Raw genomic sequence first — 26,479 nt, 5'->3', positions numbered from 1 at the left:
TTCATTAAATATTTTAGCACACTATTTAGGGAAAAAAAACATGTTTTCTTATTTTTCCTCCTCTAAAATCTAGGTGCGTCTTATGGTCCAGTGTGTCTTATAGTCTGAAAAACACGGTATAGATGAGAGGTTTAATGGATCAGTTAAAAATCTAATTGACATCAATGAAAATTTTATGTCATCCATATCCATGCGCTTTTTTCAAAGAAAGGAAAAGTACTGTAGCCACCGCCATTTTTTCCATCCAAACAACGCATGCATAAAAGATACTTACCTAAAGGAACATAATGGATGACATGAAATCTACATTGATGTCAAAGGGGTTTTTAAATAATAAGATAAACCTCAGATCTTTCCTTTTTTTTTTTTAACAAAGTTTGAAAGGTAGTGTGAACTTAGCCTTAAAGGGAAATGCATTAGCAATTTCCATTTTGACTTCAAACAACATGGAAAATCAAAACACTTTATGTTCTTATTTCTTTTTATTGTCTGTATGTGGTTAAAACATCTTCACTATTCTTTCCATGATTATTGTGCTACCATCTTGCTCTAGCTCTAATAACATTATGGCATGCATCATCCAGGGACTGTGAAAATTCTCTCTGCTTTGTCTATGTAAATTAGGTTATTGCTGTACTAATTAATAAAGCAGCAGGAATGATGCAGAAGCAGACATCCTGTAGCTTAATTCAATACTATAGGAGCATCAGAAATTGCTGAACACAGTTTTCCAGCACTGTGAATAGGAGTGCTGTAGTTACTGAGTGTTTTACTTGTCAATTTCCAACACTCCCTTAATATTGAATGGATTATAAGGAAGCATACTTGACCTCCTTCTCCAACTCTTGTGATTTGTGGTCCATTTACTTAATTGGTAATGAGAAATCAAACAACCACCAATCAGATTTAAATTTGGTACAACTGCTTTAAGGCCTTTCACAACAATTTTGCAGCAATGTATGTCAGCCCTCAAGGAAAACCCTAGCCTGTATTTTCCTATAAGTTGGTAGATAATTATATGTCAATCTATTTATATAATATAGACAATTTCATATTTATGGTCACCAGCAGTTGGCACTGTACCTCTTTCTTTTTCAAGTTGAGCAGCTTACAATAGCCTGTTGGCTCTTCTTGCCATGACCAGCAAAGGCTGAAGCCATAAGAGCAAAATCACTCTGAGGACATTTTATATTTTTGCTTTTAGTTAAAGGGATATTCCCATCAGGGCATTAAGATTTAATTAAATTAATTTGCATATACTGTATATACTCATGTATAAGCCGAGTTTTTCAGCACAAAAAATGTGCTGAAAAACGTCCCCTCGGCTTATACACGAGTCACAAGTCACAATAGTCACTTAAAAAATACTTAAAAAATAATAAACTTATATACTGACCCTCCGGTGGCCCCGATGTGCAGCGCCAGAAGGCTGGCTTCCGCGCCTGCCTTCTGGCTTCTGTACATCGTGCTGGGCGCCACCATGTTTTTCTCCCGGTGTTACAGAAGACAGAAGACGGACGCGGAAGCCAGTAGACGAGCCACGCGGACATCGGGAGAGCAGCACTGCACATCGGGGCCCCCGTAGGGTGAGTATATAAGTTTTTTTTTTAAAATGCTGGGCTGGGCTGTGCTCTGCTTTATACTACTGGGGTCTGGCTGGGCTGTGCTGTATACTACTGGGGGCAGGCTGGGCAGTGCTGTATACTACTGGGGGCAGGCTGTATACTACTGGGGGCAGGCTGGGCAGTGCTGTATACTACTGGGGGCTGGCTGGACTGTGCTGTATACTACTGGGGGCTGGCTGGGCAGTGCTGTATACTACTGGGGGCCGGCTGGGCAGTGCTGTATACTACTGGGGGCAGGCTGTATACTACTGGGGGCAGGCTGGGTGGCTGTATACTAGTGGGGGCAGGCTGGGGTGGCTGTATACTACTGGGGGCTGGCTGGGCAGTGCTGTATACTACTGGGGGCCGGCTGGGCAGTGCTGTATACTACTGGGGGCAGGCTGTATACTACTGGGGGCAGGCTGGGTGGCTGTATACTAGTGGGGGCAGGCTGGGGTGGCTGTATACTACTGGGGGCAGGCTGTATACTATAGGGGGCTGGCTGGCTATATACTGGGTCTGTGACCAATGCATTTCCCACCCTCGGCTAATACTCGAGTCAATAGGTTTTCCCAGTTTTTGGTGGTAAAATTAGGGGTCTCGTCTTATACTCAGGTCGGCTTATACTCGATTATATATGGTACATACAATTCTTCAATTGCATGTTATTAAAAAAATCTACCTGTTTGAGACAATTTCCCATAAAGGTAGCTTTGTTGTCCTTTAGAAACTAAACAGCTGTCCTTGGATATGACTATCCTGGCACTCTGGTATAGGTGGCCAGCAGAAATTATCTTCACACAGGTTAGTTTTAAAAAAAAATATCATCCGATTGACTAAATGTATGTATATGGAAGATTAATTCAATGTCAATGTGAATATCCCTTTAAAATTTGTGTATTGGCTGTATACCCTGTGCTATTTGGAGTATTTAAAAAACCATCTACAACTGCTTAATTGTTGCACTATTACATTGTCTGCAGTTGTGGGCTGCACCTTTGCCTTGTGTGTTTGAGCAGCAGGGTGACTCAATTTTCTCTCCTTTAAAAAAAATTGTGAAAAACTAAAAAAAAAAAATCAGTTTTCTGTCGAAAAACTACGAAAAAAACGAATTATTTGTAAAGTCATCCTTTTGAGATTATGAAGGATACATTCGGGAATTTCAATTGTGTGCCCTAACTATGGCACACATTAATGTGATTGAGCAACAGAAACTAATTCCAAACTATTTAACAGCATATATTCTTTATTCTAATATATTTATTTTACCTGGTATAGCGCTTCTAAAGGTAAATTTCATAAAACCACCAAATATTTTGTCTATCAATATAAAAAATATATAATTACGCAAGGCGAAGTAACCTTATCTATGTTTGTGCATTTCTTGTGGCTGATCTCAAGATACAGCAGCTTCAAATCTTTTAAAACTCATTTTTTCCCATGAACACCATAGCACAAACTAAGATTTTAGGCAGTCATAAAAGGAATGCTTTGACTCATATTCACAAACCGCTGGTGATTTAAGAAAGTAAGTGAATTTGTTACTCATAGCACATAAAAATAACATAAAATGTAAAATGAAACTGCAAAGCCTCAGTGGCATTACATAAGTTAAACGGGGGAAGCATTTTAACATAGAGAAATTAGAGTGACTATTTCATGAGCATCATGTATAGCTCTAGAGCAAAAAAATCAAATTTAGTTTTCATCTATAAGGTTGTAGATATGTAAAATAAATAAATAAAAAGAATAATGTACGAGGCGTACGCTATCCAGGGACATAGTAATCAGCAACCAGAGTAACATGCTGATTCAGAAGCAGTGGGGATAGAATACCCCCTGTGGCATAGTTCCACTTGCTATAGAAAAAGTTTGTATCATTTCACATAATTGGAGTTATCAGCATGTTACATGATGCAATGCGGCTTCGCTGATAGCATTACGTGACTTAATTTAAACACTTCCTATTTTATTGCTGTTCAGTTATGAATTTGATAGCAAAGGGAAAACCAAATATTATATTTTGTAAGTCACAAAATCCATTTGTACAGAAAAATACCTTCTAATCCCTATAGTACTACACTGATCAAATACTACTTAGAGTTAGAAGACAAATAATTTCAAGTCTTCCATTATATCTCCTTTTATGAGGTCTTTCTAATACCCACATGTAGGTGCTCTGATAAAAGAAAAGTAAGATAATACATGTAAGATACAGGGGGTGAATGTATTATTTGTATAGGGAAATGGGGCAGAACTGAAAAGTAGCAGGTTAAAAATTTACTTTGATTTCATACAGATGAAAACAAAAATAGGACACACAAACATATAAAAAGTACAAATAGGGCAGAGTAGTAGAGTGTTTTTATAAAGTGCACCTAATGGACACCTGCCAAACTCATAGGTGCACTGCCCCATAGATTCATTGGGGTAGATTTACTTACCCGGCCCATTCGCGATCCAGCGGCGCGTTCTCTGAACAGGATTCGGGTCCAGACGGGATTTATGATGGCAGTTCCTCCGCCGTCCACCAGGTGGCGCTGCTGCGCTGAAATGCATCTGATCGCGCCGCAATACACCGAGCCGGACCAGGTGAAGGTAAGCGCTTCCCAAGCGACACATTTTCGGTTATTAAATGCGGCGTTTTTTCCAAATACGTTGGGTTTTCGTTCAGCCACGCCCCCCGATTTTCGGCGCGTGCATGCCAGCGTCGATGCGCCCCAATCCGATCACGTGCGCCAAAATCCCGGGGCAATTCAGGTACAATCGGCGCAAATTGGAAATATTCAGGTAACACGTCGGGAAAACGCGAATCGGGCCCTTAGTAAATGACCCCCATTGTCTTAGATGTATTAGGGCAAAGCACATGGGAGAGAGCAGGAATAGTGATATGTCAATTGACCACACGTGGGTTGTCTACACCAGTGGTAGGTATGCTCATAGCCTGCACTGGAGATAATTTGCAACACAAATTAAAATTGTTTTCCTAACCTGGCCTTTGGGACATGCGGTGCCGATGCTCTGAGAGAGCGTGTGACACCCACTCAATCCACCCGGCTGGAATTACAGTGCAGATGCTACCACCGTGTGACACTTAATTCACCTGGCTTTGTAGATAATACTAAGACATAGGTAGACATAGACCCACATTTATTAAAGCGTTTGCGCCAGTTTTCTGCCTGACTTTTCACTAAAAAGAACATGCAAACTGCTTGTACATGTATTTATAAAGTGTCTGCACTAGTTTTATATTGCATCTGCACTGTGTCTAACAAGACAGAAAAGTGTGCACTTAGAGGATCGTGTTAGTGCTAAGTCAGAGTTTACGCCACATTTTTTACAGACGTGCACTACAATTCTGTCTGCGCCACAATTCTGCAGCATGTACAAAAAAAAATAGTGCACTCTTCCGAGCAGTGCAGGGGGCACCAGATTAATGAAGACTGTGCACCAGTTTTGATTAATCCAGCGCACCCTGCACAGTCCACAGGCATACTGTACATAGTACAGACTGCACTAGTTTTGATAAATGCGGCCCATTGTGTGAAATAATCTGTAAAATATAGAGGTGTCCCTTAGAATTTGAGAGGATCCCAATAAATAGGTTCAGTATATAAAAACACCTTACTACTCTGCGCTGTCTGTACTTTTGTTATGTCTGTGTGTCCTATTTATATTTTAATCTATAGTAAATAAAAGTTCAGTTAGCATGCTACTTTTTATCTGTGAAGGATATTAGAAGGATATTTAAAGGGGTTTTCCCACAAACAAAAGTTAGGCCCTATCCAGGGGATACGGCCTAACTTGCTGATCAGTGGAGATCTCTCATCGCTCCATAAGAGTAATGGAGCAGACGGCCGTGCATCACCGTTCTGCTTCATTAATCTCTATGGAGCTTACGGAGATCGCTGAGTGCGGCGCTCTGTAATTTCCGTCAGCTTCATAGAAATTAATGGAGCAGAACAGTCATGCGTGGCTGTCTGCTCCATTAGAATGACAGAGCAATGAGGGGTCCGATAGAGGTATGTGGGACCCCATTGGACCCCTCGTTTTTGTGATCTGTGGGGGTCTCATCACTGAGACCCCCACTGATCAGCAAGTTAGGTCCTATCCACAGGATAACTTTTGTTCGTGGGAAAACCCCTTTACATAAAATTCTTCTTATTACTGCTAAAGAACAACTTTCTAATGATAGCTGCCAAGACTTGGATTTCACCACCTGAAGGTTATCTATCATTGTCATTTTACACTGAGGCAAATTCTACTACTGTTGGAATCAGGAGAAGATTATACTGTATGTGACAGCAGGATTTCCATAGAGTAATAAAAAAGTGATAAACCATCATGGCCTTCCTGATTTCTGCTCAGTCCTCAAGAGACCCCTATCAATATGTCTTAAGAAAATGTATACTTATCTAACTGGGGCTAATATTTCAGCAACAGTTACTAAAGAAAAGCTTAAAGGACTATAATAAGTTCATGGAGACACAATGTAAAATAAAATTATCATTAAAGAGAACCCGTCATGCAAAATAACCCACCTAAACTAAATATATTTTCATAAACTGCCATTAGAGAGCATTGCCTCTATCCCTTCATTGTCCCTCTACATGCCTGTAATCCTAAGCAATGAGGTCCTAAAGCTGTATGCAAATGACCTGTGAAATGTCCAATGAAGCATTAGCATATTCAAGCTGTCCACCTTATTCATGAGTGGGAGGCACAGCCACACCCCCAGTGCTTGACTGACAGCCTGTATAATGATGTGAGGCTGTATAATGATGTGCTTCCTGGTGCTGGTGGCCACGCCCCCTGCAGCCTGTGTGTGCATGTGTGTGTGTATAGGAGAGATACAGCAGCTCCAGGCAGCCATGTTACAGCAGAGCATGTCAGATTCATGTGTAGCTGATGTCTGTGTCTCTCACCTGTATATTAGGAGGATGCAGCACACACACTAGCCATGCTTTACTATACATTACACACAGACATGAGCAGGGGGAGGAGAGGGGATGGGTAACAGGGGTGACATCACTGCCTCTGACCATGTGACCAGCCTCATTTACATGATAAAAAATAGATGATTTTACAATGATTAATGTATGAAATAACTAGATAAAGGCTGGGATGAGATCCTTGTGAGCTGCTCCAACAGATAGAGGTGACAGGACTAGTGACACAGACCTGATGACAGGTGTCCTTTAAATGGACCCATTAAAATGATAATGTCTAGTCCAGCCACCAGGGAAAAATACATTAAAAATGTAAATAAAAAACTACAAAAATAAAACTGCATTAAAATAAAGCCTTAAAATAAATAACTGAAATGAAAAAAGCAATATTTTATAACTTTTGAGACCCTGTTTATACGGGGTATTACATAAAAGACGCAGATACGGTCCAAACTTCTTTGCTTGTACATAGCCATTTGAAAGTGACCACTCCACAAAACACAATGGCATAAGAACGGTGAACACTTCTCACTGATAACTGGTTCGATCATTGGTCTGTGATCCTCAGACTGTGATAAAGAGGCATTATGTGGCTCTGACGGACTTTGCACATTCTTTTAGGTACAAACTGCTTACACAGGTACTTAAGATGTGTTTGCACCATAAATGTGTCAAACACGACCATTTTATGGCAGAGCTGCACTAAGCATCATGCGATATAAATCAGGGGGGGGTTCCCTTGCTCAGTCGGGCCCTGCACCAGATTTAGCATGCAAATTCAATCAGCATTGTGTTGCACGCCCCATGTTAAAGGTGCATAAAAAAAAAGTTGGTGCACTCTGTCTGGGCAGTGCAGATCCATGAAGAACGGGGCACCAGATTCATGAATCTGGCACACCCTGCCCTTTTATACAGGCAAACTGCACTTAGTGCAGGTTAATGTGCCCCAATATGTTGCATGTACCAGGAAAACTAATGATTATTATGTGCAAGTACATAAAGGAAAGTTTGGAGCTGGTACAGTAGCTTTAAAGGAACTTTAATATACTAAATATGTTTTAACAGCCAGAAAACTTGTAGCAATAAATCACAAAAATGCTAATGGTAAAAAAAAGCTTTACAGGATAAAGCCTCAACTTCAACAAAATTCCCTTTTTTATTCTAGCAAAAAGGTAAAAGTAAACTAGCTGCTGGAATAAAATGTATGAGTCACTTTTCAGAGTATCTATTTTCAGTTCATTAAAGTCCCTTGTGATTTTTATAATAAGAACAACCCTGAGGAATCGAGAGAAATAGGAAGAGAAGAAAAATAGGTAAAGGTTATACCCTCAATATAGGATGACCGGCTATTAAATGTAGGTTAGCAGAAATATTGCAGCTGCACATGGTCCACAACTAGCTATTGCTTTGTAATGAGGAATAACAAGGTCTGTGTAAGTGAAAAAACTCAAATACGTGTTATAATAAAATTCTCTTATGTCATTAGGATCATTAATCAAAGTGACGGCTTCTAACATTTTGAACTATGTCCCCATGTATATATTGTATCCTATAAAGAAATCATTACCCAGCACAGACCTTTACAAGCTATTTTAATGGCAAATTGACACAAAACAAAATACCTAGGTAGAAAACAACCCAAGGATTACTTTAAAGAGTAATAACTAGAAAGTAATGTATTTGCATTTAGCTACAACATGAGGTGAACTTTTGCCATATAAAAAATGTAGATGTTCCTGTAAACTATGAACTTTATTGGAAAGAGGTATATGAAGGGGGTAAGCACTTTTCTTATGTAATACCACTGGGTACCTCTTTTCCTATTACTCTTTTCCTATTATTCATGATTCAACCAATTTTCTAAAGACAACAACAATTGCAGGATATTAGTAAGAGTATATAAGAGTCCAACTCACGCAGCCGGTAATTCAAATCTGCATAATATCAGACTGCAAAAGTAGCAGTGATGTACAACTTTGCACATACTCACCAATATCTAATGGCTAACATAACAAAAATGTACTAGGGTAAGTAAAGGAAACTAATAGGGTCACTCCTACGGTACTTTGGCAATGTGTGTGACCTCCAGTGGATGGAGGGGGCTGTGCAGTCACAAATCTCTGTACACCTAATCCATCATAAGCACTCACTCCAATAGCAGTGGTTGTAGGGGCGTCCTGAAGACTGAGCAGGAACTTTCCAAAACCACAATACAAGAAATACAAGAAATTCATGTTCAAATTCATGTTGCTGGGAAATACTAATAATATTACAGAAAATAATAACTATACTAATAATAACTGAGGACAAAAGAGATTGTTTCCTGTCTCTTCTAAATATCTGATTCTTGGTTACTGATATCTTAGGACAGGAAGCCAATTTGTTTTAGGAAATCTACCTTCAAGATCAAGCAAGATAAACCACAGGGACACTTAGGTCAGGGGCACACATAGATCCAGGCACCATGACTGTGGTAATCTTCTTATATTTGTTATGGAGGGCAGCACTGTGGCTCAGTGGTTAGCACTACAGCCTTGAGGCTGGGGTCCCAGGTTCAAGTCCCATCCAGGTTAACACCCGGCAGAGAGTCTGTATGTTTTATCTGTGTTTGCCCGTGTTTCCGCCCACAGTCCAAAAAACTTACTGATAGGTTGATTAGATTGTGAGTCTTATGGGGGCAGGGACCGATCCCGCAAGCTCTGTGCAGTGCTGTGTAATCTGTGTGCAATATATACAAAAATAATAATTATTATTATCTTTCTTTCTAAAATCTACTTTTAAAATTATGCTAATGAGTCAGAAGGGCTCTTTGGGAGGTGTTACCAGAGACCCTCTGTGCTGCAGCTTCACACAAGGAGCTCTTCCCCCTCCCACTGTATGCTGAAACTAACTCTTCTGCCATGAGATTCAGTCAAGCAGAGGGAGGGTAAAGTGGAGCAAATGGAGCTACAAAACAGAGGGCTTTTAGTAACAACCCAAGCCAGAAGTAAATAAAAAAGAAGCTAGACATAAAAAAGACAGATTAATGTTTGCAAATACACACAGGTGCAAAGACCTATATTTTTGGAGGTGTGTCCTGTGGACTGACAAAACAAAAATTGAACTGTTTGGCCTTAATGACAATTGTTATGTTAGGAGGAAAACGGAAGAAGCTTGCAGGCACCCGTGAAACCAGGGGGGTGGCAGCATCATGTTGTGGGGTTTTTTAGTTGTGGGAGGGAGGGGTGCACTTTACAAAATAGATGGTATCAGTAGGAAAGAACAGTATGGTGGCAATACTGAAGCAACATCTCAACATAACAGCCAGGAAGTTAAAGCTTGAACACAAATGGGCATTTCTATTCATTATCCCACTATGTTTTGAAGAGGCTGTCGCAAAGCCCTGACCTCAATCCTATTGAAAATCTGTAGGCAAAGCTGAAAAGGCAAGTGTGAGCACGGCTGCTACAAACATGGCTCAGTTACTCCAGCTCTGTCAGGCTGGGTGAACAACAAGTTTTTTGCATCCACCAGATGTGTATTGCAACTTAAATGTTTAAACATTGACAAAAACCAATAAATTCTTTGTCATACGTCTACATTTTTTAACGTATATGTCGTATCCATAGCATACGTTGGCGTCCGTCTTTACAGTTTAAAAACAATTTTTGTTTTCACATCCGCCTCCTGCACCTTCTGTAGCCATTCCCATGTGGTTTTAACAAGATGGAGAATTTTAAGATCCAAATATGGCCATGAAATCGGAGATGACAGATTGATGCAACACTTTATGCATACGCCATCCATAAAGTATCCATGAAGTTTTGCTTCCTTTTCGAAAAAGCTTATGATAGGTCAAATAAATAACCTTCTTAAGATTGTCATACCTTTTAATGGGTAACTGAAGTATAAGATGTTACAAGCAAGCTTCAGGGACTTCTAAGATCCCCTTTTCAGGCATGATTTAACCGTTTTTTTGTAAATTCATAATTTTTTATCAGTTTGAGAAAAGTCTTAGTACAAACTCTCATTTATTCCCTCCTTGCTCTAATTCATCTACAGTAAGTACCCCAAACTGTACAGATTTTTCTGTGTGTAACCTTCTAGTGATTTGTTTTGAGGTAAAACCATGCTCTTAGCATATTTGTCTAATGTACAGTATGTCTCTTTTAAGGCATCCCGTGACTTTGTTTTATGGCTGCCTGTTTTTTTAAAGATAAATTGATAGTTTCATAGTTTTACACTATCCCTTATCAACAGGAACTTCCAGATTACCTGAAAGAACAGACATACCTGAAAGAATGGCATATCAATAAAACCCTCATACATACCATTCCAGACTATATCCAGACATTTGAAGATATGAACGTTTTGGATATGTCACAGAACAAAATATCAAGTCTTCCTCCTGAAATAGGTAAGGATGTTAAGTTTAAGACTACAGAGAGGGAGCCATAGATCTTTGTTTAAATATATTATATATTACACCTTCAAATAGAGGTAAATTCACAGTTATCCTTCAACAATATATATGAATTGACAAGTAGAATTGTAAAGGTATAGAAGATATAAGGCTGATGCATAGCAATGCAATTATAATAATATCAAATTGCACAATGTCATAAAACAACAGGTACTACATATGAATGACAATCTGTACTATGTCAATAAACAAGTAATAGAGACTTTTCAACAGACTGTTGGATGATTCACACAATATAGCTTATTGGGAAACAGAATGAAATTTATTTTACCACAGCTAATTTCTCTATAAAAATAAAATATATTATATTAGGAAGTGCCATTCTCTGTGGGAATGATGGAGGCAGTCAAGGCGTATACTAGTGCATTCCCATACTATGCAAATTAGCAAATTGATGCTACATTCCCAGAAGAAATATGGGACCCCCTTATCACAATTAGAAAAGGAAAATCTACCATCAAAATCAAGCATGATAAACCAGAGACACTTACTCTTAGATCCTGGCTATGTGACTGTGGTAATCTCCTTATATTTGTTATCCATGGCCTTCTACCTTCTAAAATCAACTTTTAAAATTATGTTGATGAAGATTATGCTGAGAAGATTACCATAGTGACAGTGCCTGGATCTAAGTAGGTGTCAGTGGTTTATAATGCTTGATTTTTGATGGTAGATTTCCTTTAAAAACCTACAAAAAACCTGCTCCTCTTCATCTTGATCCAGATGCTTTGTGTTGCTAGTCCTGACACGCAGGGATCACTGGATTTTGTAAAAATCTAAATACAGGACTGCTGAAGCTGTATATTTTAACATGGAGGGAATGCTGGTACTTTATATATCTAAACAAAGACCTACAATTTTCTAAAATATGTATAGAACTTATGTATCAATTCCTGATAGTTTTCTAAATCTCTGGATGTTTATTTCCAGTGGATAGAAATGTATCCATGAGAGTAATTAGAGCTGTGTGTTATAACAAGCCATGCATCTGTGTGACCTCACATGACCATGGACCTGTTTTATCTAGAGGAAGAACAGGTACTTCTTGAATGACAACAAGCAGAGATCTAAAAATTTGTGAGAAATTGGTGCTTTTGATCCTATTTTTGCTAAAATAGGAATTTTCCTATTAAGTTTTTATTCCTGCCTCCTTGACTTTACTTTGTTGTGTTTGGCAACTCTGTATGACAACATCACTGACATTTCAACATGTACTGTGACACGGTAACAGAAGCATTAAAATGTCAGATTTAGTTAGCGACAGGTTCCAATAGCTATGCTAGGCTGATTTTCTGTTTTTAAAAATGCCTTTGTCAGCATTCTGAATCATTTCAGTACTTTAGAAAACTTAATCTCACATTACCTGGCTTCCAGGCAGCAGCATGAGGAGAGTCTTGGGGAAGGGGACGGAGTGGGAAAGGGGGCGCAGATGCAGCAACCTATGTGACTGTACCTAAATCTTCTTTCCTCCACATCCCAACTCCCCCGCTGTCATGTGCATCGAGCAGTCAGGGCAGGGAGGGGGATTGGTGAGAAGTAGAGGAAGAATGCATGAGGAGACACAGGCACACACAGGCAGCTGCCCCTAAGCAGCCCAGGATTCATTGTACACTGCTGGCAGGAAGAGAGGTAGTGTTAAATAAAGTTGTATAAAGTACCGAAATAGATTAGGTATTTTTTAAATCAGCATGGAATAGACTATTGGAGCCTGTCTCCAGCTAGAAATGACATTGCTGGTGACAGGTTTGCTTTAAATTAGATATGCAGGAACGGAAAGGGGTTAATGTTATGACTGATCTAAATATTTTGGTGCATAATCAAAAATTAGAGGACAGCTGGATGTGAATATGACTGCAGGATCTGACTACACTGAGTTTGTTTTCATCCTGTAGCCCTAGGAGCTGTAGACAAAAACGATAGGACATTTTTAATGAAGAATACTTGCAAAGTGACTCCAATTTTATTTTCAAATGTACTAGATCAAAACACCAAAAATAGCATGAAGTTGAGTGCAAGCAGAACTTTAAAGTTTGTGTTCTTCCTACAGAAGTCAATGTAGCTAACAATCACTATAATAAGTGGCATAGTGCACAAAGAGAAGTTGTAGCCTATAGTATAAAAATGAGAAAACTGCTTTTACTGTCCTGCCAAAATTAGGCCAACATAACACTTCTATCTGTCTGAACGCTTCCAGAGATGATTGCTATTTGTAATGGTCATGTAGAGCAAGCTTCGCTCAAAAGCAGCATGAAAACGAGTATAAAGGCATCTGCTGACAGTGTGATACACGGGGACTTTGCTTTGCAGACAAGTCATTTTTCTATATAAATATCTTATTGAACATATTGATAAAGAATAAATATCTCAGTGAATCACAATAATGTGAAAAGGCTTAGTTATTGCAAAACATAGAATTTTATAATTTTATAAAAGCAAATGCTTTAAGGTAGAATAAAGCTCTTCTGCACAGCACTGCATTTCCTGAATCAATGTACTGCTTCAGTGGTAGTTCAGTAAGGTCATTCTCTGCGCATATGACTAGCCCGGCTTTCTGAAGTTCTCATGACTAGCCAGAGTGTAATAGCAAGAGAACTCACATAGCTGTCTGTAACATTGCAGCAAATTGATAAAAATAACTATTACGTAATGTTACACTTGCATTATACATATTTGCTCCCCTATGTACAAAATCTAATAGTAATAGTACTGAGCAGCTTTTATAGACCATATGCCAACTCCAAAAGAGTCTGCAGGCCACAGATTGTCCAGCAATCCCCAGCAGGTTGCAGGGGCTCTCCTCTCTGAATCACACTAATGTTTTTTGATTCTTTAATGGTATTAAAACATAATAAAAAACAATATAAATTTGTTATCTCAGTGATTGTACTAACCCAAAAAATAAAGGGGAGGTGTAATTTGGACCCACAGTGAAACAGTGTAAAAACATTGCCTCTAAAAAATGGCAACTTCTGAAATTTCACTACATTTATAATTTTTCCCAGCAAGTATATTGCATGAATATATGCAACCTGGGAAGGAGAAAGGCTCACCATTGTAAGTTGAATAGAGAAGGAAAAGGATGAAACAGCATAAAAATTATTGGCTCTCAAGGAATCTTGCTTCATTCAACCAAGGTGGCAGTGAAACAAATTCTTTATTAGTAAAAGCAATGCGTTTTGGTTCAGAACAAGGACCGTTGATAACACATAATAATATGGCATAACATAATTATTATGTGTTATGCCTGATGAAGGTCCATGTTCTGGACCGAAACGTGATGCTTGTACCATAAAAGAACTTGTTGAATTGCCACCTCGGATGAATTAGTCAAGTACACTGCATTGAATATTCATTAGATTGTTATAAGAATAGATTATCATTATTATTATTATTACTAATATTATTACTATTGTTATTATTACTATCATTGATTTCTAGAGCACCATTAATTCCATATAGTTGTACATTCGATACAAGGTTCACATATATTTCATTAAGATGAGAACAAAGGCAAGTACAAAATACACAAAAACTAATTCATCTGGATCAAATAGAAAGAGGACGCTGACCTTGAAAGCTCACAATCTACTGTATTATGGAGTGTAGATTAAGACATAAGGGTCTTAATTAGTTAGAATAGCAGTGAAGTTCTTGCATGCTGTAGCCAATTCTATGGGTTTTCAGATTACCTTTAAGGCTTTAGATGGTGGGGGGCAGTCTACAATGTTTTGGTAGAGTGTTACAAAAATTAAATGTTGCTTCTAGGAAGTACAAATTGTCCCACAAAAAACCCTGTTACATCTCTTCAAATGGGGAAAAAAAGTTCAGGCATTTGGGAACAGGGGAGTAAAGACCAGAATCCAAAAAACTATGCAAAACTATACATATCATTCCTGTAGTTCCTCCCCACTTATAGTTTGCCAAAGCGGATGTCCTAAACGTTCCCATAAATGTTTGCCAATAATCTGACAACTAGGCACACCATGGAAGTAATTGGACATTGCTGGGAAACACTTGCAGTAAGCTTTATCCAGCTGACAAATGCCAATTAGAAGCCCCCCCACTTCTCTGAACAGCTCCTAACGGCTAGGTCAAAACTATCTGCTTGCACATATATTGCTTCTCTCAGTCCAATGATTTGTTTACTTTCTAAGTCTGTCAACTGTGACATTTTGGGGGTCATTTACTAAGGGCCCGATTCGCGTTTTCCCGACGTTTTACCCGAATATTTCCGATTTGCACCGATTTCCCCTGAATTGCCCCGGGATTTTGGCGCACGCGATTGGATTGTGGCGCATTGGCGCTGGGATGCACGCAACGGAAATCGAGGGGGGGGGCATGGACGAACGAAAACCCGACGGATTCGGAAAAACCGCCGCATTTAAAAAAAAAAAAATGTGTCGTGGAGCTTGCACTTACCTTCAGTCAGCCCGGCTCGGTGTATTCCAGTGCATTCCGGGGAACTTCAGCGCAGCAGCGCCATCCCGGCCGGACCCGTATCCACCGCAGAGAACGCGCCACTGGAACGCAAATGGACCAGGTAAGTAAATGGAATTTTTATGGAATTTGTACCCTTTCTAAAGAATATTTAAATAAAATTTGAATCCTAAACAATATCTGTTACAATTGAAACTAAGAGGTGCTATTGCAGCTGCTGGTAAATGCTTTTTTAACTAAAATGGAAGAACATTGGAAGGGACATAAAACCGTCAGAAATAACAGCTGCACCTTTAATGGTGGTGGGAATGCCCTTACATGGTTACCAGCACCTAAAAGTCTACTTCTCATTGTATACTCAGAGGCTAGATACCAAGTACACCAAACATATGCAGATTAACACAAAATGGGTAAGTAAATTCCAACATGTAAAATGGTCAAAATGCTGTCCTCCGCAGCTAGTACCCAATAGTATTCCAATGATACTGAGTGAAACTTACTGATGGCAATAAATGGAAGTGTCTGTGGTTAGTGCCTTCATGTAACTCTAGAAGAGCTCATGCCGCTAGTGACATCACTGTGGCTATGGAAAGCTCATACTTGGGATCCAACACGATTCCGAAGTCCTTCCTGAGGGATGGCAATGTGGACCATCTTAAATTCCACCATTTAATTCCCAATTAAATATTGTTTGGCAGGTATTGATCAGTTGGTTTGTATTGTGTCTGTAAATACACTATGAAGTACACTTTGAGGTATTGGTAACCAAAAAATACAAATCTTTCCTATATTTCTTTATAACATAGCTTGAGCTCCAGTATTACAAACAGGGGCTAGATGCAGAAAGATATACTGGGGCAGATTTATTAAGCTGTCTGAAAGTTATTTCTCGGTTGCCTGAAAGTATTTCTAGGTTGCCCATTGCAACCAATCACAGCTCCCCTTTAAAATATTCATTGGCACTGGTAAAACGAAAGCTGAGCCGTAAGTGGTTTGCCATGGGCAACCAGAAATATTCTGACTTTCAGTCAGCTTGATAAATCTGATCCATTATCTTTTATACTTTACCTTTGTTTAGGATGTATCCTACCAGGATCACGTCTGTAGAGCAAGAGTGAAATAGAAAATGGTCTAATATTGATGAATGTTATTATTTCTTGTTAAAACCTTTTAGTGATGTGATCCTTATCATTAATACTGCAGTGTCCTTACTTTGCAGGACTCAATAGTCTATAAAATAATGTCATCTGCTATATTAAAACCTACAATTGATACTTATCAGGGGCGTAACTACAGTGGTAGCAGCCATAGCAGCCGCTATGGGGCCCACAGTGTCAAGGGGGCCCCGTCATCCAACCTAACAATAAAGAATAAAGGATATGCACCATTATATACATGCTGTACGTTTGTATATGGCACTGTATGTGTGAAACGTGATGTGTATGTGTGTAAGAGTGTATAAATGTGGGTGTATGAACTGTATGTTTATGTATATAGGTAAATAAATGTGAGTGTTTATATGTGAGTGTAATATGCAAATTTTAGAACTGGAAGGGGGGCCCCATTCAGAAGTCTGCTATGGGGCCCCATCTATTCTAGTAACGCCCCTGATACCTATACCTCGCTTGTTTGCATAATGTAGCTTAGTGTAGTAGGACAGAGTAGTAGTGTGTAGGTACCTATTAAGAATAAATTAATCATATATAATAGCATAACCGGATCATGAAATCTGTCACTCAAAATTGTATTTAGAACCATTATAATTTACTGCATTCAAGTTACATGGTTTAAAGTAAATTGTTGTATGAATAAGGTCATCAGAGACACATTGATGAAATGGATTTAAAATACACTGTTAGAGATGATATTTTCTTGATTATAGCCATGAAGTGCACCTATTTTAAGTAATAACAGATTACATTACCAGGGATTAATACAGCTGTAAGCCTAATAACAGATATGTAATACTGAAAAGCAGGAGCGTTTCTAGGGTTGTAAAAGATCCAAGGCACAGGCCCCAATGCAGTGCCAATAACAACTTTACAGAGGGTATATACAACGACAGACACAGGAGAAATCCCTACTTGTTACATTCAGTGACTGCAGGTGAAGTGTCCTCTATCTTCTCCATTAAGCATCACCACATCTTATGTTCCTCATTGTCCCTATATCTTGGTTCCCTGACAGTGTTATCCTGCTGCTGCCCCTAACAATCATCCCCAAATACTGTAAGGTTGCGTTCACACTTTTGTCTTGCATTTAAACAACACCAGGTGCGTGTTACCGCTCACATAGGTTTCACTGGAAACGCAAATGAGATCAAACCCAGGACCGTCCTAGTGCCACCTGTGAATGTGCCCCAAAAAATGTGCCCCACACATACCTCCATTAATGTGCCCCACACAGTTACCCCCAGTAATGTGCCCTACACAGCCCCCTCAGTAATGTTCTCTACACAGCCACCCAGTAATGTCCCCCACACAGCTACCCCCAGTAATGTTCCTCATACAACCCCCCGAAATGCCCCTCCATAAATCCCCCCCGTAATTCCCGGGCAGCTAAAATATCTGGAGTATGGGCCCCAGATCTTTTGACAAAGTGATGCCCCTGCTGAAAAGGCAAAGTAGAGGAAAAAGCAGGGAGGGTTATGTGTTTCTTTTAATGGCAAACATTTTACTGAGAATGTAATAATTGTGAAATACAAAACAAATGCTTAACCATCTATACCCATCCCGTTCACAGTAAGCAACCTAGAGGAAAAGAAAATGTAACATCATTCTATTGTTTCCTAAATGATTAATCTCCAATCAGCATTTATTGAAAAAAATCTTTTATTAGTAAAAATAGCACTGCTAGATAAACTTTGTCTTTGAGGTTGCAGTCATCAGCACAATGTTAATGCTAGAGGACACTTGGAACACAGGTCTCTGCACTTGGTAACTCAGCTCTCTAACTTCCTGTGGGGGGTTCCTAGGTTCCTAAATGCCTCCACTTTTGATAATATACAGCAGCTCACAGGTGATCATGAAATATCTAGGAGGGAAGAAACTTCATAAACTAAGTTCCTACCTTAATGCCTTACAAGACCAGCTCAGACACAGGCACTTCCTGTCAGCAAGCAGCATGCACAGTTTACTCTAAAAAGTACAGACAAGATAAGATCTTTATCTAGGGGAGGGAGGCATGGCAGGGCTGACTATGTGTGTGTTATAGGTGAGGCAGCAAAAATGAGTGAGTCATTGTGTCTTAAATCCAGCTCATGATTCTGATCTTTCATCTCTCTTTTTCTATGTGTCAGATATTAGAAGACTGAAGCTAAATAAAAGTGCACATTGTCAGCATCTAAAAGCATAGAGGGATTATGAAGTGTCTGGTTAGAGAGTCCCCACTCACATTCTGGAATTATACACTAAACATCACTGAGTTATAGGAGCTAATAACTCTGAGTAAAATTAGAAATTATGGTTGTTAGAAATTATCTATATTGTGTTAACATCACTAGGGGATTAAAGGAAACCTACCACTTGAAGTGGCAGGTTTCCGATGGCAATACCGAGCACCAGCTCAGGGTGAGCTGGTGCCGCAGCCTATTTTAGTTAGTGTTTTAAACCGCGGTATCGCGGTTTAAAACACTTTTTAAACTTTATAGCCGGCGCAGGCAGGTACGCGCTCGGTGCTTACCATGCGCGCGGCTCTCATTCACTTCCTATGTAGCCGTGCGCACGGTAAGCGCCGAGCGCGTACCTGCCTGCGCCGGCTATAAAGTTTACCGATACCGCGGTTTAAAACACTAACTAAAATAGGCTCCGGCACCAGCTCACCCTGAGCTGGTGCTCGGTATTGCCATCGGAAACCTGCCACTTCAAGTGGTAGGTTTCCTTTAAGATTTGAGACCTTTCTTTCATGGGCAAAGATGTGAAACATCTATTATGGTGGCCTACAGACTTGCCTACCCCCCATCTTCTTGCTATATTATATCCACTAAAATTACTAGACACACACACAGTCCCATCAAAAAATTCTGAAACCATTAAACAAACAAATAAAGAGCAGAACTAAACAAAAACAACTAACATAGCTTACACCAGGTTGCAGGTTTGTACATGTTTTGATGGTATTACCATTGTTTATGTTATTCAATGATATTATACTCCAGAACTAGAGATGAGCGAACATACTCATCCGAGCTTGATGCTCGTTCAAGCATTAGCGTACTCGCAACTGCTCGGTGCTTGGACGAGTACTTCGCCCACTCCAAAAAATTAGTTTAGATTTTTGGCGGCAAGAAACAGAGCCAATCACAAACCAGGAGACTCTGCAGTACACCCAGCATCACATGGTACACTTACATGTCGATAGCAGAGGTTGACTGGCCTGATCAGATGACCCTGGAATATAGTAGCCCCTGCCCGCGCTGCTCACATCATTCTCCGTCTAGATGCCGTTAGTGAGAGATCCGCTGCTGGTCAGGGAAAGCGTTAGGGTGTTATAGTAGATTACTGTTAGGCAGGAGTGATTCTAAAAGAACCTTACTGTTAGGCAGGAGTGATTCTCCAAGAACCCAACAGCCCTTGTTAGGGCTACATTAGCGTTTTTCAAAAGTTAAAGTGACAGACTCAGTCACAGCACAAAATCCTTAGAAACTAGCCATAACAATCATCTTCTGTGGTTGCTGTCTGATTTCTTCTGCACGTTTTGTTCTATAAAAAAAAATAACATAAAAAAACACACAAAAACACACAAAAACAAAAAAAAATTTTACAGTTTATATTTCTATTTTGTCTATAAAATAAACTTTAATTTTGAAAATGTTGAACCCGAGGGCTAGGGGTAGAGGACGAGGGCGTGGGAATCCAATTACTGCAGGGGTCAGAGGCCATGGTCCTGGGAAGGGTGAGACACCACCTGGTGGGAGCAGGGGAACGCCACAGAGCTACACTCCCTAGCTTCATGTCTCAAGTTACTGGGACTCGTGGTAGAGCACCGTGGATTGCGGAAAATGCTTCAACTAATGTTATCCACCAGTCAGTCTTCCACGCAGTCCACCCATGTTATCCAAGTGAGCACTCCTCCAGCTAATCCACCTCAACCTCCTTCCCCCCAGTCTGCCCCCGCCCAGGAAAATTTGGCATTTGAGCCGGCATACTCTGAGGAACTGTTTTCTGGACCCTTCCCAGAGTCGCAAACCACTTGTCCGGTTGCTGCTGAGCTCTTTCAGATGCCCAGGTTTTCCACCGGTCGCAGTCTGTGGGTCATGATGACATTGTTAACATAGTGGAAGAAGTGTGTAAAGAGGTGTCGGACAATAAGGAAGCACGGTTGTCAGACAGTGGTGAATTTGTTGTCAGGGCAGGAAGTCCAAGGGGGGAGCAGACTGAGGGATCATGAGAATGATGAGGTGACAGACTCAAGCTGGGTTGATAGGCCGGGTGAAGACAGTGATTCTGAGACGGAGGCGAGTCCTATACTAGAACAGCTGTGGTGGGGCCAGACGGACCAGCAGCATGCGCAGGCATATGAGTGCTAAACACCCGACTCCACCCCACTCCACAGTGTCCACCAATGTCTCCATCGTTCAGCTGTCTATACCCTAGATACTGGAGCACAAGAGGAAATACAGTTCCACCCACCCACACGCCCAAGCCCTCAACTTCCACATCTCCAAATTACTGAGCCTAGAGATGCTGCCCTATAGGCTGGTAGAGACCGAGGCCTTTTGAAACCTCATGGCATCGGCCGCCCCTCGGTATTCAGTCCCCAGCCGCCACTACTTTTCCCAACACGTGTCAGACAACATCATCCGTGCCATTATGTGTCGCTGACGGCACATTGTGTTGAATTGGTAGAGGTTGGGATCGAGTCTGACCTTGGGGCCGCTCATATACTGCGGATGCTGAGGATTGCGGGGCCTACCTTGGTCACGGTCTCTCAGGCCTACTATGCCTCCTCCTCCCACCCCTCCTCCACCTCCTCCTCCGAATTACCATCCGTGGGCATGGCGCCATCAGTCGGTAGCTCTAGGCGCTAAGCGACAGCAGGCGGTGCTCAAACTGCTGAGCCTAGGCGATAAAAGGCACACCACCCAAGAGCTATTACAGGGTATCACGGCGCAGACCAATCTGCATCTGGCACCGCTGATCCTGAAGCCAGGCATGGTTGTGTGTGACAACGGCCGTAACCTGGTGGCGGCTCTGCAACTCGGCAGAATGACACATGTGCCATGCCTGGCCCATGTGTTCAATCTGATAGTTCAGAGGTTCCTCAAGACATATCACAATCTGTCTGATTTGCTCTCGAAGGTGCGCCGTTTCTGTGCGCATTTCAGAAAGTTGACCACAGATGCTTCCACTCTCAGGGCAGGGCAGCGCAGCGCCGCCTCCAACTGCCCGCTCGCCAACTGTTGTGCAACGTGACCATGAGATGGAATTCCACATTAACCATGTTATCTAGAGTTTACCAGCAGCACAGAGCAGTTGTAGACTGCCAGATGTCAACTTCCACCAGAACTGCTAGTCAGGTCAGTCAGCTTCCTCCAGTCTACAATGAGGAGTGGACGTGGATGTCTGATACCTGTCAGGTGCTGAGTAACTTTGAGGAGTCAACACAGATGGTCAGTGGCGATGCCGCCATCATCAGCCTCACCATCCCGCTGCTTGGCCTGTTGAAAAACTCTCTGGTGAGCATGAAGTCGGAAGCTTTCCGCTCATCACGAGAGATGGGGGAAGAAGATTCCCTTGTTGATAGCCAGAGCACCCTCTGGTCTGTTTCTCAGTGCGTATCGGAGGAGGTGGAGGATGAGGAGAAAGAGGAGGAGAATGTCGTCGAGACAGAAGAGGGGACCATTGCTTAGTCCTTATTAACTGTTCAGCGTGTATGGGCAGAAGAAGAGGAGTTGGAGGAGGAGGAGGAAATGGAGAGTCATGCCAGTGAGGGGAGTGAATTCTTGCACGTTGGGAATACTGGGTATTCACTCTCCTGAACCCACGGTACAAGCAAAATCTTTCCACTCTTATCCCTGTAGAGGAAAGGAGTGTGAGAATGCATGAATACCAGCAGGCCCTGGTGCACAAGCTGAAACAGTCTTTCCCATCTGACACCGCTAGCGGCAGAAGGCGTGCTTCTGCTGGGCAAGTAGCGAGGGAGAGTAGGCGAGCAGAAAGCTTGCCCAGCACTGGCAGGGGTATGCTTTACAAGGCTTTTGCCAGTTTTATGTCACCCCAGCAAGACACTGTCACCTGTCCCCAGTCTCGGCAGAGTAGGGCTGATCTTTACAGAAAGATGGTGAGGGAGTACGTAGCTGACCACACCATCGTCCTAAATGATCACACAGCTCCCTACAACTACTGGGTTTCAAAGCTGGACATCTGGCCCGAACTAGCGCTGTACACCTTGGAGGTTCTTGCCTGCCCTGCCACAAGCGTGTTGTCAGAGCGGGTTTTCAGTGCAGCTGGTGGCATCATCACCGATAAGCGTACACACCTGTCGACTGACAGCGCTCAGATGATTTAAGCATGGATTTCTCATAATTTCCATTCTCCACCAGGTGAAAGCAGCTCAAGCTGAATAATTCTCATGTATGCACTCCTCCTCCTCCTCATTATTCTCCTTCTCCTCCTCTTTGTACACTATAGCAGAGGTAACTGGCTATTTCTTGCCAGGGCCAACTGGCTCTAGCTATAGTATTGTATGTATTGCATTTTTCTGGTGGGCCACCTACCCAGTCCTCTGTTTTGAAAACTTTTTTGGATTGCCACATACAGGTACTCTATTTAATCTTTCTGGAGAGCCACCTACCCGGTCCTCTGTTTTAAAAATTTTGGACTGCCACATACAGGCACTCTATCTATTTAATTTTAATTATGAAGGATATTGGGGGTCATTTACTAAGGGCCCGATTCGCGTTTTACCGACGTGTTACCCGAATATTTCCGATTTGCGGCAATTTCCCCTAAATTGCCGCAGGATTTTGGCACACAGATCGGATTGTGGCGCATCGGCGCTGGCATGCACGCAACGGAAATGGAGGGGCGTGGCCGAACAAAAACCCGACAGATTCAGAAAAACTGCCGCATTTAAATTAAAAAAAAAAGTGTCGCGAGACTCGCGCTTACCTTCACCAGGAATAGGGCCTCGGGGGAACTTCAGCACAGCAGGGCCACCTGGTGGACGTCGGAGGAACTACCTTAGTGAATCCCGGCCAGACCCGAATCCACCGCAGAGAACGCGCCACTGGATCGCGAATGGACCGGGTAAGTAAATCTGCCCCATTATTTCAGAGCTACTTGCGCATCTCTTTAAGTTCCCCTCCCCCGCCATAACCAGGCCAAAAACTTATAAGAACAGTGCTACACTTGAAAGGTTTTTAGAAATGCTGTTTGTAGCCGGAGTACACTCTGGTTATGTCGCCTGGACAATCGCCAGACTGAGGCTGCAGCTGCTGCCTCCACACGTCGTCCACATAGCTGCCTCCATACATTAGGCATCCGTCCCCTTAGCAAAAGAGCTGTGTCAGGCAGAATTTTTGGGTGTTTCACCAGATACGTTATGGAACTCGGCCCATCTGTCGCCGCCATGCTGGAGGCCTGAAGTTTCAATCATAGCGGCGCAATATGGATGCCCCATATCGTCGCTCTTAATCATGGAACCATTTCCTAAAAAAAAAAAATAGAACCGCAATGCTATTCCATTATTTGTAGATGAAGTATTCGAACAACCCCGCCTGCTTTGAAAATGATAATTTTTTCAAAGTAAACGCTTCGGGCCCCCAGGGCCATTTTGGGTGGGGAGGAGCCGAGAGGCAGGGGCTTGGACAGACGAAAGCTCGTCTGGCAGCGGACCGCCAGCTCCATCCCAAGATCCAACACCATCTTTCTGTAAAGATCAGCCCTACTCTGCCGAGACTGGGGACAGGTGACAGTGTCTTGCTGGGGTGACATAAAACTGGCAAAAGCCTTGTAAAGCATACCCCTGCCAGTGCTGGGCAAGCTTTCTGCTCGCCTACTCTCCCTCGCTACTTGCCCAGCAGAAGCACGCCTTCTACCGCTAGCGGTGTCAGATGGGAAAGACTGTTTCAGCTTGTGCACCAGGGCCTGCTGGTATTCATGCATTCTCACACTCCTTTCCTCTACAGGGATAAGAGTGGAAAGATTTTGCTTGTACCGTGGGTTCAGGAGAGTGAATACCCAGTAGCAGCCTCCAGACGCCATCTCCATAGCAGCCTCCACACGTAGTCTCCATAGCAGCCTCCACATGTCGTCTCCATAGCTGCCTCCACACGTTGTCTCCATAGCTGCCTCCACACGTTGTCTCCATAGCTGCCTCCACACGTTGTCTCCATAGCAGCCTCCACATGTTGTCTCCATAGCTGCCTCCAAAAGTCGTCGCCATAGCTGCCTCCACATGTCGTCCCCTCAGCAAACGAGCTGTGTCAGACTAATTTTTCAGGTGTTTCACCAGATACGTTATGGAACTTAGTCACTCTGTCGTCGCCATGCTGTTTTATTGACTAAATATACTTTCTAGCCTGCCACTGCCTCTGCATGCCATCCCCTATAGTGTCAGGGTCAATTATTGGGTGTTTTAGATGCTAACTCACTTCACTCGGTCACTCTGTCATCGCCATGCTGTTGCCCATAATTTTGGCATAATGGTGCGATAAGGCAGCCTCAGAGGCATCCATGCATGCTGCACCTGCTGTTTCCTGTCCATTTCTGTGGTGTTTCCATCATTTTCTGAGGTTTCCAGGTTTTTGGCCAAGATTCCCTGTGCAGAGCCTTGGTCCCCTTGAAAAATGCTCGAGTCTCCCATTGACTTCAATGGGGTTCGTTATTCGAAACGAGCACTCGAGCATCGGAAAAAGTTTGACTCGAATAACGAGCACTCGAGCATTTTAGTGCTCGCTCATCTCTAATGAAAATCCAAAAAGTCTCATGATTCATGATGCAAACGTACCCCATTGGCAATATAGAGATATGGATGACTCTCTGAATGATACTACACATTGTGAGATAGGTTACAATCTTTATATAATTTACAATCTAGGGAGATTATTCAATGTCTGCAGTAATGATCAGTCACAGACAGTTGGAATCTGGCAACTCACAGGGGATTATTCCTCTGCTTCGGATACAGATAATCGTGATGATTTCTGCTGGTTTCTTTAGCTTTTCCAACCCAACTTCACACTGCTCCCCTGAAAATATGACATTAATAGTATATTGTTTTCTGGATAACAGATATATTCCACATTGTACATGTAAATAGAAAATACCCCACATATATCAAATATACTGTGACCTGTGAATATATTGTATTATTTACTGTGTTAGCCAAAATATGCTCCCTTAACAAATGATTTTCTAGTGTACCTAGTGTATTATAAGTACAACCCCTGGATTATTTTAATGTAGACAGAACCCTCAAATTACATAAACACTCTCCAATTATATAAAGTGCTTACCTGAATTATTTACAGAATTTCCTCAAGCTATACACTAAAGTTCAAAATTAGAGAACGATTCATGTTCACTTGATTTTTTCTGAAATAATGTTATCTCCATTGATCAAAATTTGATGGATTTTTTTGTACAGGGTACACTATGCCATTAAAACAGTGTCTTAAAAAATTAGCAAAGTATATTAAAATGAAACCGTTGTTTTGCAAAAAAAAAAGTGATGATCATAATTAAAGAACAGCAATGACTGAAGCACAGAGAAAGATTATAACTACATTTTCAGTAGGAAGTGCACACGCCTTTGCTTTGAATGAATTAAGCTCATCTGCGGCCACAGGACACCACTAGTCTCTCTCACTGCTCTGGTGGGATTTTGATCCACTATTCTTCCAGTGTCTTCCACAGTTGTGTGACTGCTGTGGGTTTCTCAGCAATAACTTTTTCTATTGGGTTTAGATCAGGACTCTGGGCTGGCCATTTCATTGTTTCAATGTTTTCTATTTCAAATAACTACTTTACGTGTTCTGCTGTGCAACAGGGGGCATAGCTTTGCATGAAAACTGCAGGCTGAAT

The 26,479-nt window shown here is 41.6% G+C and overlaps 1 protein-coding gene across 3 annotated transcripts in view; it reads left to right on the top strand.

The window, feature by feature from the left end:
- LRRC2 (leucine rich repeat containing 2) overlaps positions 1-26,479 on the top strand; it is a 457,557-nt gene that overhangs the window by 64,968 nt on the left and 366,110 nt on the right. For all 3 annotated transcript variants that reach the window (XM_072150807.1, XM_072150808.1, XM_072150809.1), the window contains one exon: positions 10,793-10,949. In XM_072150807.1, the coding sequence (XP_072006908.1) occupies positions 10,793-10,949 (157 nt within the window). The remainder of the gene's footprint in view (positions 1-10,792; positions 10,950-26,479) is intronic.

Source organism: Engystomops pustulosus, chromosome 1 (assembly GCF_040894005.1).
Source record: "Engystomops pustulosus chromosome 1, aEngPut4.maternal, whole genome shotgun sequence".
Classification (NCBI taxonomy): domain Eukaryota; kingdom Metazoa; phylum Chordata; class Amphibia; order Anura; family Leptodactylidae; genus Engystomops; species Engystomops pustulosus.
This window is presented reverse-complemented; position numbering and strand designations above follow the sequence as displayed.